The sequence below is a fragment of the Diabrotica virgifera genome, chromosome 2 (assembly GCF_917563875.1).
Source record: "Diabrotica virgifera virgifera chromosome 2, PGI_DIABVI_V3a".
NCBI classification, from domain to species: Eukaryota; Metazoa; Arthropoda; class Insecta; order Coleoptera; family Chrysomelidae; genus Diabrotica; species Diabrotica virgifera.
Window position 1 is genome coordinate 126698450 of NC_065444.1, and position 17239 is coordinate 126715688.

Sequence of the window (17239 nt, forward strand, 5' to 3'; positions counted from 1 at the left end):
ATTTGCCAAATTTAATAAAAAATTTTGGGTGGCGGAATTTTGTGCCGGTGAGTGTATTATAGCAATTGATGGCCATTCAAAAATTAAAATTGTCTGTTTTTGAAATAATGAATTTATTGCATTCTTTTGCATCATACTGTATAGATGAAAGTAAAAAATTATGGAATACCATTTTGTTTTGGGGATATAAAAATAGTTATTTATGAAACAGTTCGTGAAGTATGCTTTTTGCGCACGCATGCGATGTTTAGAGCACGAGCGTAGCAAGTGCTATATATCGCGTAAGTGCGCAAAAACTACTTCACACACAGTTTCATACAATATTTTATCTACGATAAATAAATAAAAAAAACTGCAACTCTTCGTCACTGGAATACATTTCTATTCAACACTTTTTAGAACTTTGACATTTAAAAATTCAAACTTGTTTCAAACAATAAAACTGTCAAAACTTTTGTTTTTATTGCTCACATGTCATCACCATGACAACGCGATATTTGATTATATGAAAGTGTGCCAAAAAAAAAGTACGAAAAAGTAAATCCCATTTAAAACACATTGTTACTTCACGCACACTTTAAACCCTTCACGCACTGTTCTCTATAATGACAGTTTTCACAAATTAAAAACTTACACATAGGTAATATGGTTATTCCACGAATATACGTCTGTGTTGGATCATCTTGACAACGAATATTTTATTGTGCAAAATATTAAGAACGAAAGTAAATTGAAAATTACACTGTTGTTTATTGGAATAATTATTAGAGCCATTTACTTTCGTACTTCTTATGTTGCACACTAAAATATTCGTTGTCGCGATAATCCAAAACAGTCGTATATTCGTGGAATGAACCATATTAGATAGAGTAGATTAAATAAATTTATAGAAATTAAAACAGTTTAATGTTATTACAAATCAGTCGTACATGTACAGGCAGTAATTATTAACAGCCTTATATCAAATACATATCTTAATTAACAAAAAAAATCAAACAAAAAAAAATCGCAAATTAGTAACGAAATATGGAATAGGTAGAATGGTACAACATATCAATAATAAAAATGGACATAACCATCTAAGAGAAATTTAAATTTAAATAAGAAAATTGTTAAAAGTGAAAGATGTAGCTTAAGTAATTTACTTGCAGAAGTCACAGATCCATGTATTAAACTCTGAACCAGTAAGGTCATAATGAGGGAATAGCCCACACATTATGCACAGTTTTTTTCGGCTGTTATCCGTGGAAAAAATCTTGGCAAAACATACAAACAGAGTCTTCTTCAGAATCACTCTTATTTTTTTGTTATTTTTTTTTGTTTGTTTTTCTTCGCAGTTTTGTTGTTATTCTTTGACCTGACTAATTTATTTTCTTTTTCTTGTCTCTTTAGATTTTGATTTGCTAAAGCATTCTTGTAGGGTAAAGATGTTACAGCATTTTGTTGCGTAACAATAAAGTCCATATCACTGAACACAGACGAGCGATAGTAGCCAGCCACTGTCTCCGATCCTCGCCACTGTGGCGTCCATTACAAAATCATTGAGCTATAAAATCGCCTGTTTCAGCCACTTTGTGGATCAACCGAGTAGCGCTGCAGAGTAGTTCGTCTGTTTTTGACCTAACGGCTGCAGTTTGTGAGTTGTATGTGGAGGTAAAGAACCGATGTCCACGTTTTTCCCTAATGTCTATTATATCGATATTACGAGTATGATTATCGTGTCCACCTAGAATCCGTAAAACCTTCGATTCAGGAGTCGGGGTGGTGTGTTGAATGAAGTGTTTGAACCAACCTGTGAAGATGTTCATGTGAATCCACACTGATGATGTGCAACTCCGATCGAGCTTGGCGTACAGCCTTTCATTAGCTGATCACTCATATTTTTTTGGGAAAATAATAAACGGTGGCACAAAATGACTTGTAGCATTCATGTAAGCAACTATTGTCATAAGGGATCCGCTTTCTGCTAAAATAAGTGCAGATTCTTTGTACTAGTCCGTAGTCGGTAGTTATTTTTAGTGTAAATATCTTCAAGAACTGTTAATATTTTTGGCACAAATGGAATAAAATTGTCCTGGGCACTTGAAAATGCTGTGCCTTTTCAAGTATCCCATTTTATTGTCCCGATCGAATATTATAGCTTCTGTCATTTTTTGCTTCATCCAAGGACACACAATAAATTGTAACCAAAATAGGGAGAAAAGGAGAACTCATCCACCACAGAATACGATAATACCGAAAGCATGAGCCATCATCCGAAGAGATTCAACGGCGACAATGATGAAAAAAACAGAAGATATAACCGCGGAAGTGTAGGTGATGTTAGGAGGGAAAAGAGGGACAAGTTGGCTATGACTTTTGTACTGTAATAGAATTGTGGAAGTCATAAATAACTACATGTTATATTAACCTTTCCCAGCTGATGGTCTTAAACTTTCACTTTAGCCGAACGGGATACAAAATGTGTCCCTTTTCAGAGTTGTGTGTCATATGAAGATTTTAAGGGATTTTTAGCGACCTTCTAAAAGTGATCTGTTAAATGAATCATTGTTATCAGACTATATTTAAGTATTAAAAAAATTTACATCTTATTATCATCCTTACAGAGATTACATGCAATTGTTTTTGTGGCAAAGCTAGGATTTTAACAAACTGGTTTAGTACACTTTTGACATACTCTTGTTATTCTCTTATTATTCTTTCTGGGGCATACATGTAATACGAAACATGTAATACAAATATGTAATAGAAAACTTGAACAACATTATATACGGCGTGGGATACAAACGTACCCCACAAGAAAGTTTTTTTTATTACTAGTTAATTTGGATTACAAAATTTACATATCATTGCGATTAGTAATATGTAGATACAAAAAGAGACACATTAAAAAAAAGATGGGGACCAAATATAATTAATTACAACGAAATTTCGCTTTGTGGGATACAAATGTATCCCGCACCGGCCGGGAAAGGTTAACTATTAAGTGGATAATATAAATTAATTCAGAAATTAATGTAAAAAATTTCTTTTCTCAATACGATCCTGGATAAATTCAACGTGATGCTCAATAATTTATCTAGGTCTGGATTGAAAAATATGTATCGTACGGTGTTTCGATACTTTTTTAAAAGTCTTACATCGCTCAGTAGGTTTTATCGATTACTGTGTTCTTTACACCAACAAATGGAAGATTGTTTTGCATTGACAGAAGCCACGGTTGCATAGCTGCACGTATTCCGTTATATTTGCATTTCGATCGATTTCAAATAGCATAGCGGTTAAAAGGTTTATTTTTAGCATACTATTTTAATATGTATTATTTTTAGCATTCGTAGGAATATTGTGGAAAATAAATATAATGAAATCGTATAAAAAAAATTAAAAATAAACAAAATACTATAATATTATATATAGATACTAAAACATTATTAATAGTAGATTTTGCAGGAAAACAGTATTAGGTACTAGAGTTATTTTATTATTATGTTATGCTTATACTTATACACTTAGCTAACCAAACGTCCCCTCCCTATAATAGCGAAATTTGGTGGTAGGAAATAAACGGACGTAGGCTTCTCAACCAGTTATAACAGGTGACGTACATAATAGTTATAGATGCCGTTACAGAGTCACTGTGACCGATAATTTTAAATGGGACCTTATGGCAAGTGATATCCCATTTGAAATATATTGAGCATACCTACCCATTCAGTTATACCTATTAATTTTGTTTGGGTTTAAGCTAATTTTGATGAAAAAAATCAATACTAAAATTATAAAGTTCGAAGCTTTATTTACGAAATAATAGACTTCTACTGGGACCAGAGTCTGGTATAACTTTTGTATTCGTCGTTTCTAATACTTCCAAAGCAGACGAACGATGAATTAAAGAAGACTAGGGGAAATCTAAAATTTGCATTGCACTACCTGTCTATTCATCTAGGTAAACATTAAAACGAATCTTGGAATCCAACTCAGATAACAGTATACTAATATAAAATGAAAATAAGAGACATCTTATACAGGGGTCGGCATAAGTCAGTCAACACTGTAGAAAAATCGGCAGTAAGTCCAGCAACGCTCCAAAGTCTGGCAAAGTTGTCGAAAAAGATTAAAACGAAACATGTTCGTGCTTTAGACCAGTGGTTCTCAATCTTTTTGAGTGTTGTACCACAAACTTCTTTTTATTTTTTTTTGTACCACCTAACTGAAATATCTGTCTAGCTAGGTAATCTAATTAACTATAACAGTGCTGATTTTGGCTAAGTTTTTGCGTTTTGCGTACCACCGCAAATAATAATATGTACCACTAGTGGTATAAGTACCACATATTGAGAACCTCTGCTTTAGACAGTTGTGTTGGTGCCATGATAGCACGTGGGCGTCGAGCAACGTGACATGTGTCCGGGAGTACCTTAATGTTCATTTTGGAGAATGGATAGGCAGACGAGGAATCGTCGAGTGGCCCGCACGGTCATGTGACCTGACACCCTGTGATTTTTCCTGCGAGGCTTTCTCAAGAACTGCGTTATTGCAAGAGGACTACGCACCCTTCCCGACCGCATATTTACAAATGCTCCTATATGTACTACGGCACCAGAGTGCTGAAATCGATTAGCCTTTGATATGCACTATTACGGTACAAACCCTCATTGATTTGGGCACCTATTAAATTATAAGACATCTATTAAATTATGGTGTCTAAGTTTTTATTGAAATTAATATTATTGTAAGTATTGTATATTTATATTTCAATTTATTGCTTGAAAAACAGGAATAGAAATGTCTTTTCTTTTCTGAAAAATTTGTTTGGCAGGGCCAATTAGCCAGACTTATTTGTGATTGATTGCAGATTCATAGTCATAAATTTCTTATTTCATACATACGTACTACAATATTATTTTTATAGATACATAAGTAAATTTTGTTGCTTTACTTTTATTTTTTTTGTCGATATTTTTAATGTGTCTAAACAGCAATAAACCTAGCATACTTAAGAATGTGTTTTTTGACCCTAACCCGAGAAACAAATAAAATAAAAATTGTAAAAAAACGCCCCTGAATAAAAAGGAAATACAGATATAATTATTCGTATACAGTGCGTCCATATAGTATCGCATAAATTCATTATTAGCTAAATAAACAACATTATTAGAAATTACCGAAACAGGTCGACTTTTGGTGTCCAATTTTTTTTACATTAATGACACAAGCAGAGGAATGTACGTAATTTATTTAGTTCAAAATACATTTTACTGCTGTCATAAACCAGAAATAAAATTTTTATTTGACAAATAAACATTGCTTTTCGCTTAAATTAAATGTTCAAACTGTCAAGAGGCAGGTGGGTGACAGCTTAAACATTAAATTTAAGCAAAAAGTAATGTTTATATTTGAAATAAACATTTTATTTCTGTTTTCTGACAGCAGTAAAATGTATTTTGAATTAAATAAACTACGCAAAGTCTTCTTTTTGTGTCAGTTAATTTAATTAAAAAATTGTTTTTGGACACCCTGTATAAATAATTATGTTAATGTTTATATTACTGAATAGAGAATTGAATTGCCTTTCAAATAAGCTATCACACGACCCATATTCTTATTGAAAAAATAATAAATTAAAATTAAAAATCGACCTGTTTCGGTAATTTCTAATAATGTTGTTTATTTAGCTAATAATGAATTTATGCGTTACTTTATGGACGCACTGTATACAAGTAATAATTATATCTGTAGGTACTTATTATTAAATAAAAATAAAAAATATTTATTTGTTTTTAATCATTGGCATTTTTTTTCAATTTTTTTATTTGTTTCTCGGGTTAGGGTCAAAAACACATTCTTAAGTATGCTAGGTTTATTGCAGTTTCGAGATTTCTATTTGAATACAATAAATTGAAATATACAATAAATACAATAATATTAATTACAATAAAAACTTAGGCACCATAATTTAATAGATGTCTTATAATTTAATAGGTGCCTAAATCAATAGTGTATTTCAAAGGCTAACCGATTTCAGCATTCTGGTGCCGTAGTATAGGAGCATCTGTAAATATGCTTCCCGACCCCCGAACTGCAATTGAAGAAGAATTCGAAAATCTTCGCGGACAGCTTCGCGTGCAGCTTGACGTGCTTCGCCGGACCTGCCTCTCCGTTGTGAAACGTTGCAATAAATGCATTGATCAAAATGGGCATTAATTTGAACACTTACACTTACAGTAACCTTTTTTCGAATCTCTTTTGTAATGTCTTTGAATAAATTCATTTTGTCGATGAATTTTTTTCTCTTAATGCAAATTTGTTGCCGGACATATGCCGACCCCTGTATTTCAATTCGTTCAGAGAGGACCATCGTCCTCTTACGTACGTTTCATCCTCCTTAGGGGTCATCTGAGAGGCTCTATGGTTTGCTCTGAACGAAAAGAAACGGAATTTGTCTCTAAATGCCGAATTAAACAAATAATTCGATTAAGACGCTGTAGCGATATCTACTTAAAAAGTTCGAAGCTATTTCCGAAGAAATAAAGACTTTACTGGGACCAGATTCTGGTAACTCATGTATTCGTGTTTTCTAATACTTGCAAAGTAGACGAAGGATGAATTAAAGAAGACTAGGGGAAATCTAAAATTTGCATTGCACTACCTGTTTATTCATCTCTGTAAAAATTCCAACGAATCTTGGTTCTCTGTACTCAGATAGGAGTAAATTAAAATAAAATGAAAATAAGGGACATCTTATATTTCAATTCATTCACAGAAAACCACCATCCTCTTACGAATGTTTCACTCTCCTAAGGGATCATCGTAGAGGCACTCTGGTTTGTTCTGAATTATTTCTCTTTTCGTTCAGAGCAGACCGTATATACAGTATGCGGCAAAATAAGCAGTACTGAAATGAATATTGAAATTTTTATGATTATTTATATAGCTATAATACACATGATATAGCCTCGCAAACATTATTCACGACGACGCGCGTTCCCGATAAAACAGATGTTAAAGATGACCTCTGGCCAGTGGCGGATCTACGGAGTGGGAAAATGAGGAAGTTTCCCCCCTAACAAAGTTCAAAATTAAAGAAAAAAATTGTTCAAACATAAAAATATATTAGATCAAATCAAACCGAAACCATCAAAAGACAAATTCAAACCAATAAACACCCTAGTTAATAAAATTAATGAAACTATGTACCTATAAGTTAATATTTATGTCTTTTATGTAGTCTGAGTTTATCTGTTTTATGGTTTTTTGGTTGGTTTTTCATTGGAAGTTCTCCCTAAGGCAAATTTCCCCTCCCAAGGCAAATTTCTAGATCCACTAATGCCTCTGGCACGAAAAAATCTTTAATTCTGATCCGCAATTCCGAAATGGTAGACGATGTATCTGTCTGACTCCTTCAGCATTCCCCATATGTACGCATATGGTGGCGTTAGTTTTGGTGAGTGGCAACTCCCAAAATGATCGCTCAGAGTATTCGAAGAGACTCCCTGGCAGTGTGACAGGTTGTCCCGTTCTGCTAAAACAATTGTTGATTTTAAGCTTGGACCGTTTTCATGACCTTTTCCGTATTACCGAAAATAGTACTCCACCATAAAAATTTTTTCTGCAAAACTGAGAACCATCCTGAAGTAACTAACATTAACATGATCTTCACCAACGGTATGACAATGTTCAGAAACCACTCAATACGTTTCGACACATGACACATACAAATTTGAGGCATACGAATTTCAGTACTGTTTATTTTGCCGCATACCGTACTTCCCCGATGATCCCGAATGAGGGTGAAACGTATGTAGGAGGATGATGGTCCTCTCTGAACGAATTGAAATATAAGATGTCTATCATTTTCATTTTATTACTAAAATTATAGTTTCGCATATAAAGATTCTAACGTTCGCCTCTGGGTATTTGTCAAAAAAGTTGACGTTTGTCATTTTTCGAGTTGTTTTTACGTTGCAAAAACTTCGTTGTTGACTAACTGCTTTTGAATATGATACATAATATAGAATACACCTTTAAAACATCTAAAATGTCTGTTTGTCTGTATTCGTGTATACGTATATTTTATAGCTGTAATTTATTTATTTGTCCTGTAAGTAATGTAATAGTGCATATTGCCAGACAGTTCTCCAGATTAACCTTTGTCTCTTTCAAATGTTTGCAATATTAATTTTTTATTTCTATTTTAGGCACTAATTCATTATGAATGAAAGACGAGGAACGAAGGGTCTGGAACTCTGGTGTCGCAAAATGACAGAAGGTTACCCTGGAGTTAAGATCGATAATATGACCACATCTTGGAGAGACGGACTAGCTTTTTGTGCCATAATACATCACTTCAGACCAGATCTTATGTAAGTTTGTATTACATTTTTTAATATATTTAATCCCTAAAAACGATTTAAAATTCATTCACAATAGGCTATTGATTATGTATTTTAGAAAGGAACTACAACGTTAACGGGGTTTTATTGTTTCATATAGTTAATGGACCTCTCAGTATGAAAAAACCGCGGAGTGCTACCATTTAAAGGGGTGCGTTTTTGAGAAAAGGAAAATTGTTTCAGGTTAAATTTACTATAGAAATATCATATTTTAAAGTCAAAAATATTTTTTTTACAAAAATATATTCAAAAGAAAAGCAAGAAAAAAACACAAAAGATAGCAATTTTGTTTTTTACCCCAAAACTTTTTTCAATGGGGATATAGGTATAGGCATTGCTTTACAGAAAAATAACTTCCATCCTTTTTCTTTAAAGTGACGTTTGGTATAAGTCCCTATGATTTATAGTTTTCATATAATGATTTTTCAAAGTTCGCCACTCACAGCGATTTTGGGACATTTTCCTTGTTACTTCGCAAACATTGTTCTGTAACTTTTTTCTACGCAGCCTTAGGTAGATGCAATGTTACATTTAATAGGAAGAAAAATCAATTATCTTTAAAATGTTCTATCGTAAAAGGCTGTGTGACTATTTTTAAGCAAGATATGGTTTTTCAAAGTTGTATACTTTTAATGATTTTTGATATATTTTACGATTATTTTTAAATTTCTTATTATAACCTTTTTTGTTGTATATTTAGGTATATACATTGTGCAAAAAAAAAGAAAATTTATTTTATTTACGTTAAAACTGTGTATTGGTAAAAACTCTAGGACCATTTTTAAACAAGATATGCTTTTTCAAAATGTCACATACACATGCAATAGGTCCCACTAAGCTGGAACCATATGGAAAACTTTTTTATTATTAACTTTATGAAAAAAAGTTATTCTTTATAAAATGCTCTGCATAGTATAAACCTAAGATACAATAATCAGATATAAAATTTTGTCAATAGTGTACGAGGTATGAAAAAATATGCATTTCGCTCAAGAGTAAAGTAGCTTTATATTTCAAACTATCGAAAAATGTTATTAAGAAAAGTTATTTGGAATTAAAAATTATGTTATAATATGCCATTATATTCTTCTAATTGAAAAAAAAATTAAAAATTTTAAAATTTTTCTCAAATTACGGATACCCTACGGATATCTTGTTTAAAAATAGTCCTAGAATTGTTTGCAATACATCATTTTAAAGTAGAGAAAATATGCTTTTTTTATTTCACAATGTATATACCTGAATGTACAAGAAAAAAAGGCATAATGAAAAATTCTAAAAATAATCATAACAAAATATCAAAAATCATAAAAGTAAAAAATCTTGAAAAAGCATAACTTGCTTAAAAATAGTCGTACAACCTTATACAATAGACCATTTTAAAGGTAATTGACTTCTTTTTCTACTAAGTGTACCATTGCATATACCTATAAATGCGTAGAAAAAAGTTACAGAACAATGTTTGCGAAATTATGGGGAAAATGACCCAAAAATGCTGTAAGCGGCGAACTTAAAAAAATCCTATTTTGGAAACTATAAATCCTAGAGATCTCTACCAAACGTCATTTTAACGAGGAAGGATGGTAGTTATTTTTTGCTGAAGCAATGCCTATACCTTTATCCCTATGGAAAAAAGTTGTGGGGCAAAAAACAAAATTGCTTTCTTTTGTGTTTTTTTCTTGTTATTCTTTTGAGTATATTTTTGTAAAAAAAATATGTTTGACTTTAAAATGTGATATTTCGATAGTAAATTTAACCTGGAACAATTTTCCTGTAGACGTGTTTGTACTAAAAGTGCATAGAACTCACCCTAATTCACCCTGTGCCTATTGACTAATTCACCCCTTTCTCAAAAACGCACCCATATAAACGGTAGCACTCCGCGGGTTTTTCAAATTTAGAGGTCCATTGACCATATGAGATAATAAAATCCCATTAACGTTGTAGTTCCCTTTAGCTCTCTTATTTTGAACTGAACATAATCAATAGCCTACAATTTATTTAACAATAAACACCGAATTTTGTAAAATTAAGCTACAAATACAATCGCATCAGACGGGAATCAATCAGAATCTTGATGAAAACAAAACTTTGTCTTCTTCTTTATGTGCCTTGTCCTCCAAGAATATTGGCGACCGGTCGCATGATCTTTACTTTGTTCTCAGTGGACCTAAATGGTATCATCGTGCTGAATCCATACCTCTGGCGGAGGTTCTGGAGCCAGAATGTTCTTCGTCGTCCAAGACCACGTTTTCCTTCTATTTTCTTTTGAATAGTTACATGTAATTTTTCATATTTCGGTTACTTGAATTTTTTTCTTTTTATGTTATTTAAAACCTCTCTTTCTTTATTGTAAAATTAATGTAATGTAAAATTAATTCATTTGTCACTTCCTCCGTCCACAATATTCTTAACATTTTACGTTTCACATCTCGAAAGCCTTAATGCTTTTACGCTAGAATAGAATGCTCAGTTCTTAACGCTCTGTCAGTTAAAACATTTTTGCATCTTCTTAAATGAGGAAGATCTGAAACAAACAATTGAGCTGGTTTGGACACATACAACGAATGGATCAAACGAGACTTACAAAGAAGGTACATAAAGCCAAAATGGGAAACAAAAGAAAAAAGGGAAGGCCGAGGAAGACATGGATAGACCAGAACCAGGATATAGGTGAAAGAAGACAGTATAAGGGAAACAGTATAAGGGATATGAAGAACCTGGCCACCAATACAAGCGCTTGGAAGAAATGGATAAAAGGCGGAACCCGACATCCGCTCTATTTTATTTTTGAGTTCCTGAGAATAGTCCCAAATCTTCATTCACCCAACAGTCAAATATTTATGTGATTAACTATCACCAGTGTTTCTCTGTTACTAGTTGGATTTTTGTTTTGAATTAAATAAAAGCGGAGAGAAATATTTTAGGAAAGTAGACGTACAGGAGAATCCAAAAATGTAAAAATATATAGGGTGTTCTATTTAAAAAAAAACATAAGTTTGTGTCACCCTGTCAATACGGATAGCCCTGTATATAGCCCAATAAATGACCGTTTTGTATAACTATTAACTAACCTTTGTTGTTTCTCTTCCCACAAATTTTAAAACGCAACAACCATACATAACCAAACCGTCAACCGTACAAACCACAGCTGCCATAGTGGATAATTTTTGACATTTTGACATTTTAATCCAATCAGAACAAAGTTATAATACGCATGCGCCGGGATCGTAGGTTTTAACATATAAAAATTCACCCTCATATCGCGCGTAAAGAAGTATAACTTCAAAAATGGCGCTTATGTTTTTTGACTTCCACTTTGAATCAAAAATGCGTTTGAAACAAAAACTGCCTATGATGGCCTATGATCGTAACAGCCAGCTATGGCTGGGAAGATATGAGGGTAGATGTTTTTACGCTCTCTGACAAATCAAATTCTGATTATTCTGTGTATTTGTGCAATATTTCTGTGTGTTATAATGTGATTCTGTGTTTGGGAGTGTTCGTAATAATGAGTTTTTGGGGTAAAAAAGTTAAGTTTTATGTATTGTGTGTTGCATATGTGTAGTGTATATGATAGAGATATATGCTTCACGTTTCCCTGTCCTCTATTATTGGTATGATTTTGTTGTTCATTTCTTATATTGGCAACCCAAGTCTGCTGCATACTGTTGATGGATTCGCTACACATTTTTCCCCATTTAGTAGGATGAGGGCTGCTTCTTTGATTTTTCCCTTTTTCTTGTCTGTTTCCTTAATGTTTTTCCTTCCTAATACTTTTTGCCCTTCTTAATTTTATGACGATGGTCCAAAATCAAAAGAATTATGAGTTGTAAATATTAACTAATAATTGTTGTAGCGGAATGTTATACCAATTTTGCACAGACTTTTTAGACTTGTTAATATTTAAATAAAGTATGCATATTTTACGTTTATTTGTTTAAATTATTATATAAGTAAGGCGATAATAATTTTGTAGCTATCATTAGCATGCCATGGTGTTTATTATTTCAGGCCGCACGTTCGAGTGTTTACAGTTTACTGTTATGTAGTTTAAGGCAAACAATGTAAGTAGGATTGTGTGGTATTAAATAATGAATAGAGTAAAATTCAATATCTACCTTTACGCACGGCCATTTTAATTATGTAGTTGGCTATCAAATATTGTAAAGAATTATCCTTAAGAGCGTAGGCTCAAAATTTCGGGCCAATGCTTTTTAGATGGATTAATTTTTTTTGGAATCCTGAGAAAACTAATAACTATTTTTGAAAAATTTAAACGCAGAATGAAAGATTGCATTATTACCGAGGGTCAAAAGTCCCTAAAAACTTCTATAATGTTTATTTTAATAAGGTGAGGGGTGAAAAAAAGAGAAAATTTAGTGTGATATTTAAATATAACAAGTTCATCATTTGGTAATATATTTTTAAATAGGCCAAAGATTAGCAAAATAAAAGCCTTTTTCGTGACACTCCTTACAGGTATTTAACAATTGCTTTTGATAAATTTGGTCATAACAATATTTAAATAAACTAAAATTGAAGAAAAAAATCTTCTGTGTAAAAGGTATATTTATTTAAACCCCAATAAAGGGCTACATTTAAACAGAACGTTTTCGCTCTAAAGAGAGCATCATCAGTGTTCTAAGCAAGCTCTACATGCTAAACCACCAAAAATACATAGGTTAAAACCCTTAAAATGCCGACCAAAAGTCTTACATTGGAGTGTTATATATTAAACCCTGGTAATGGGTAAAATTTAAACAAGATATACCTCAAAGCATCATATGACTATAGTCATCATCGCCAGGGTTTAATATATAACACTCCAATGTAAGACTTTTGGTCGGCATTTTAAGGGTTTTAACCCATGTATTTTTGGTGGCTTAGCATGTAGAGCTTGCTTAGAACACTGATGATGCTCTCTTTAGAGCTAAAACGTTGTGTTTAAATGTGGCCCTTTATTGGGGTTTAAATAAATATACCTTTTACACAGAAGATTTTTTTTTTCAATTTTTGTAATTAATGGTATACAGCCAGCTAAAGGAAATTTTTCCTTATGGAATTTAAATAAACAATATTAGGTATATAAACAATGTAAGATCGCTATTTGATTTTAAATACTTAAGTTGAAGACCGGTAAATTATATGGAAAAGTGACACAATTTTACTGAAATAGGCATAGAAAATCCTTTAAAATGAGAGTTTGCAAAGTTAATTTTGTTAATTTGTTGATCAATTATTGCAAAAAGCTTCAAAAGTCGATTTTTTTGAAAATTATTAAAAACTTTTATAAAAATGCGCATAAAACTTTAACTTCGCGTAAGAATGGGGACAATATCACAATTATTCAGCTATAAAAATTTCAAGAAGAATTCATGTAGACTTAGTCTACGTGAATTCAGAAATCACCAACTTTAAGATAAAGGTTTATATTATCAAAATTAAATTATTCAACGATTAAAAAGTTTGCAAACTCTCATTTTAGAGAACTTTCTGTTTTTTCGTGCCGTGTCCACCACGTTAGTGTCCTCGTTGCTGTCAGCTCCTGCTACAGATGCGTATTTGTCGATTTCCAATCTTTATGGATTTTCGTTTCTATGTGTTTTTGGATACAATTGGAAAAGTTCAAACACATTTAGATCAAAATCGATAACTTTATCACACACTTACTGTACATTTAGTTTGGGTTTAGGGCGACTCTTTGTCTTTGTCAGTGTGAATAATATTTTTCTTAATATAAATAATAATATGAATAATAAATATCTTAAATTTCTTGATGGCTTCTTCGTTTAGTACTATCCCCATGTCGTTAAGGAAAACGTTTTAATTAATTTTATGACGAGGATCCAAAATCAAATTGAAACAATACATCAAATTATTCCTACTGTAATGCGTAACAATTTCATCACGAGCTGCCTGAAGACCAATAATTATCTTTGCATCAAAATCGTCTCTGGTTTTTACTTCCAATATGGAATTGGTAATGTGTAAATTTAATGACGCGAAGTTTTGTTAAACATTTCGGAGTTTTCAGTTATTTTACAAATTATCTTAACCTTTGCAATATTGTTGCACTATTTTCAGATTACTTTCGTTATCACTAGTATGAGAGTCTGCGCTTTAGTTTTCTTCAGATGTTAACTCAAATATCTACTTTCATTAAATTTCGTGCAGCTAAATCAACAATATGTGCAAAACATTCGTACTGCTTATTCACACAATGAAAATTTTCTATTAAGTTTTAAATTCTTTTATTCCAATACTTTTAAAAAATTGAACGTGCTTAGCAATTATCATTGTTTTGAAATCGCCTGTCTCAAAAAATCAATATATTTTTTCTTGTTAATTAATTCTGCCTAGTCTACAGATTTTTTGCTCTTAATTTTGGCAACGGGGATATCTTCAAAATCAGACTTAATTTGTTCTGGTACGTATTCTGAGCCACTAGATGAAAAAAGGAGGATGAAAATTTTTACACCTGGAACCAAAGGTTCAGGTTGGAACCAAAGGTTCAGGTTGAGACATTTCAAGACCCGACATTATCGCACAAAGCACACACTTCAAAAAGGCAACAAACCAAGCGTATACTTCTAACTAATTTGCAGAGGAGCAGAGTACAGTTCAGACTCAGACATGTCCAAATAAGTCAAAACAAATGGCGGGTACGCTCTCCATTAGAATTGGAAATAAACACGTTGCGCATTATTATATTCAAACTTCACACTGTTTGAAGAAGTTTGATTTCATGTTAATAGACTAAGAGCCGCTATAGGTGAAATTTCTTAATCATTTTAGGCACGACGAGACCCTATAACTTAAATAGTAGAAGTAAAAGAAACGTTTGAGCACTGTGCCGTCACTTTTCAGTGGCACATGCGTCTACAGTGGCGCATCAAACTTTCCACTTATGGACGGGATACATAAATTAAAAAATACCCTCCCTCATTACCAGAATTTAATTTTTTTTATTTTTTTAAGTTATATGTGATTAAGACATAACATTCATCGTAATTTTAACCCACCACCCCCTTCTCCCTGCCCCCACCATCAAAAACTTTATTTTTCGATTTTTTTTGGTGGGATGCAATCAATTTTAAAATTTCAAAAAATTCACACGCATAGTTAAGGCTTTTATAAAACACGTCTATTTTTTATAGACATGTTGGTTGAGTGTACATAATCTCAAAAAATTTTTAAAATTTTTTTTTGGAAAAAAGTATATAACTTTTTTTTGGGGATAGCTGCAGATCTAATTTTTTCTTAGTCTTGTGTATTTTATCAAACACTATATTTCTAATTTTTTTCAGATTTTTCTGTAACGCTGGTCACCTTCAAAAATCCAAAAAACTGTTTTTAAGGGGGTTTTGGGGGGTTTGAACGTGTTTTTCTGATTTTTAAATATTCTAAAGGACTCAGTTACTTTAAGTTACATATAACCTATAAAAACAAAATTGATTTGATATATTATGAAGTCTATAAAATAGGGAAAATCCCCCAAAACCCCCCAAAAAACAGTTTTTCGGATTTTTGAAGGTGGGGAGCCTTACGGAAAAATCTGAAAAAAATTAAAAATATAGTGTTTTATAAAACACACAAGATTAAGAAAAAATTAGACCTGCAGCTATTCCTCAAAAAAAGTTATACGCTTTTTTGTTTAAAAAAATTTCTTTTAATTTTTTGAGGTTATGTACACTCTACCTATGGGTCTATAAAAAATAGGCATGTTTTATAAAAGCCTCAGCTATGCGTGTGAATTTTTTGAAATTTTAAAATTGATTGCATCCCACCAAAAAAAAAATAAAAACGAAAAATGAATTTTTTGATGGTGGGGGCAGGGGGAAGGGGGTGGTGGGTTAAAATTACGCTGAATCCTATGTGTTAATCACATAGAACTTAAAAAAATAAAAATAAAATAATTCTGTTAGTAAGGGAAGGTAACTTTTAATTTATTTATCCCGTCCATAAATGGAAAGTTTGATGCGCCACTGTCGACGCATGTGCCACTGAAAAGTGACGGCACAGTGTTCAAACGTTTTCTTTTAGGTTCTACTATTTAAGTTATAGGGTCCCATCGTGCCTAAAATGATTAAGAAATTTCACCTATAGCGGCTCTTAGTCTATAAATCTAAAGATAGCGAAATCAAGTCAAGTCAAACTTTTTTGACACAAAAAGTTTGGTTGTCAAGTCAAGTTTGTTGAGTAAAACAAACTACATAGTTTGACTTGGTGCATTTCTAGTTACATCTCTGACACAAGGTTTATCGGCATTGTAACGTGTCTCTGGTCAGGAGATCCTAAGATTATCTGACCGCCACTATTTGCTAGTTCATTTAGCGTTACCCAGGGTGCACGTGTAGTATTCTACTACGGACAGTTGCGGACGCGAACTAGCTCTACACTCCGCAAATGTATGTAAATGTAAATGTGTCAAGTGCCATACGATAAATAAATAAAAAAATCCCTGGCCTAATAGCTATATGGCTGCATAAAATTATTGCTGAAATTTTTACTCTTGTCTGAGTCGTACATAATCGAAATTAAAGGAATTCTAAAGAAATCTCCAATAGGTCTGGAACCAATTAGATACCAAAGTGAGATAGTGTAGGTTAATAAGGTGAGACCATCTTAAGTGTAGAAATAATTCGCTGAATGTCACCTGGAAAAATTTGGAGAGGAAGACCAAAGATACCTTGGTGGGAGATATTAGACAAGCTATGTTTGTGAAGGATATTGTGATGGTTAGTTCTTCTAAGACTACAGACTCAGTAAAACACAGGTTAAAACAAAATAAATCTATTCAGTCTAATTATTTACAAAATAAATAAAAAATTATAGCTCATTCT

General features: G+C 32.3%; 1 protein-coding gene across 4 annotated transcripts in view; it reads left to right on the forward strand.

Moving 5' to 3' along the window:
• LOC126879616 (MICAL-like protein 1) overlaps positions 1-17239 on the forward strand; it is a 386924-nt gene that overhangs the window by 184404 nt on the left and 185281 nt on the right. For all 4 annotated transcript variants that reach the window (XR_007696158.1, XM_050642786.1, XM_050642788.1 and 1 more), the window contains one exon: positions 8199-8363. Coding sequence is in view for 3 of the 4 variants with exons in the window: in XM_050642786.1 (XP_050498743.1) it covers positions 8212-8363 (152 nt within the window). In the remaining variant the exon portion in view is untranslated. The remainder of the gene's footprint in view (positions 1-8198; positions 8364-17239) is intronic.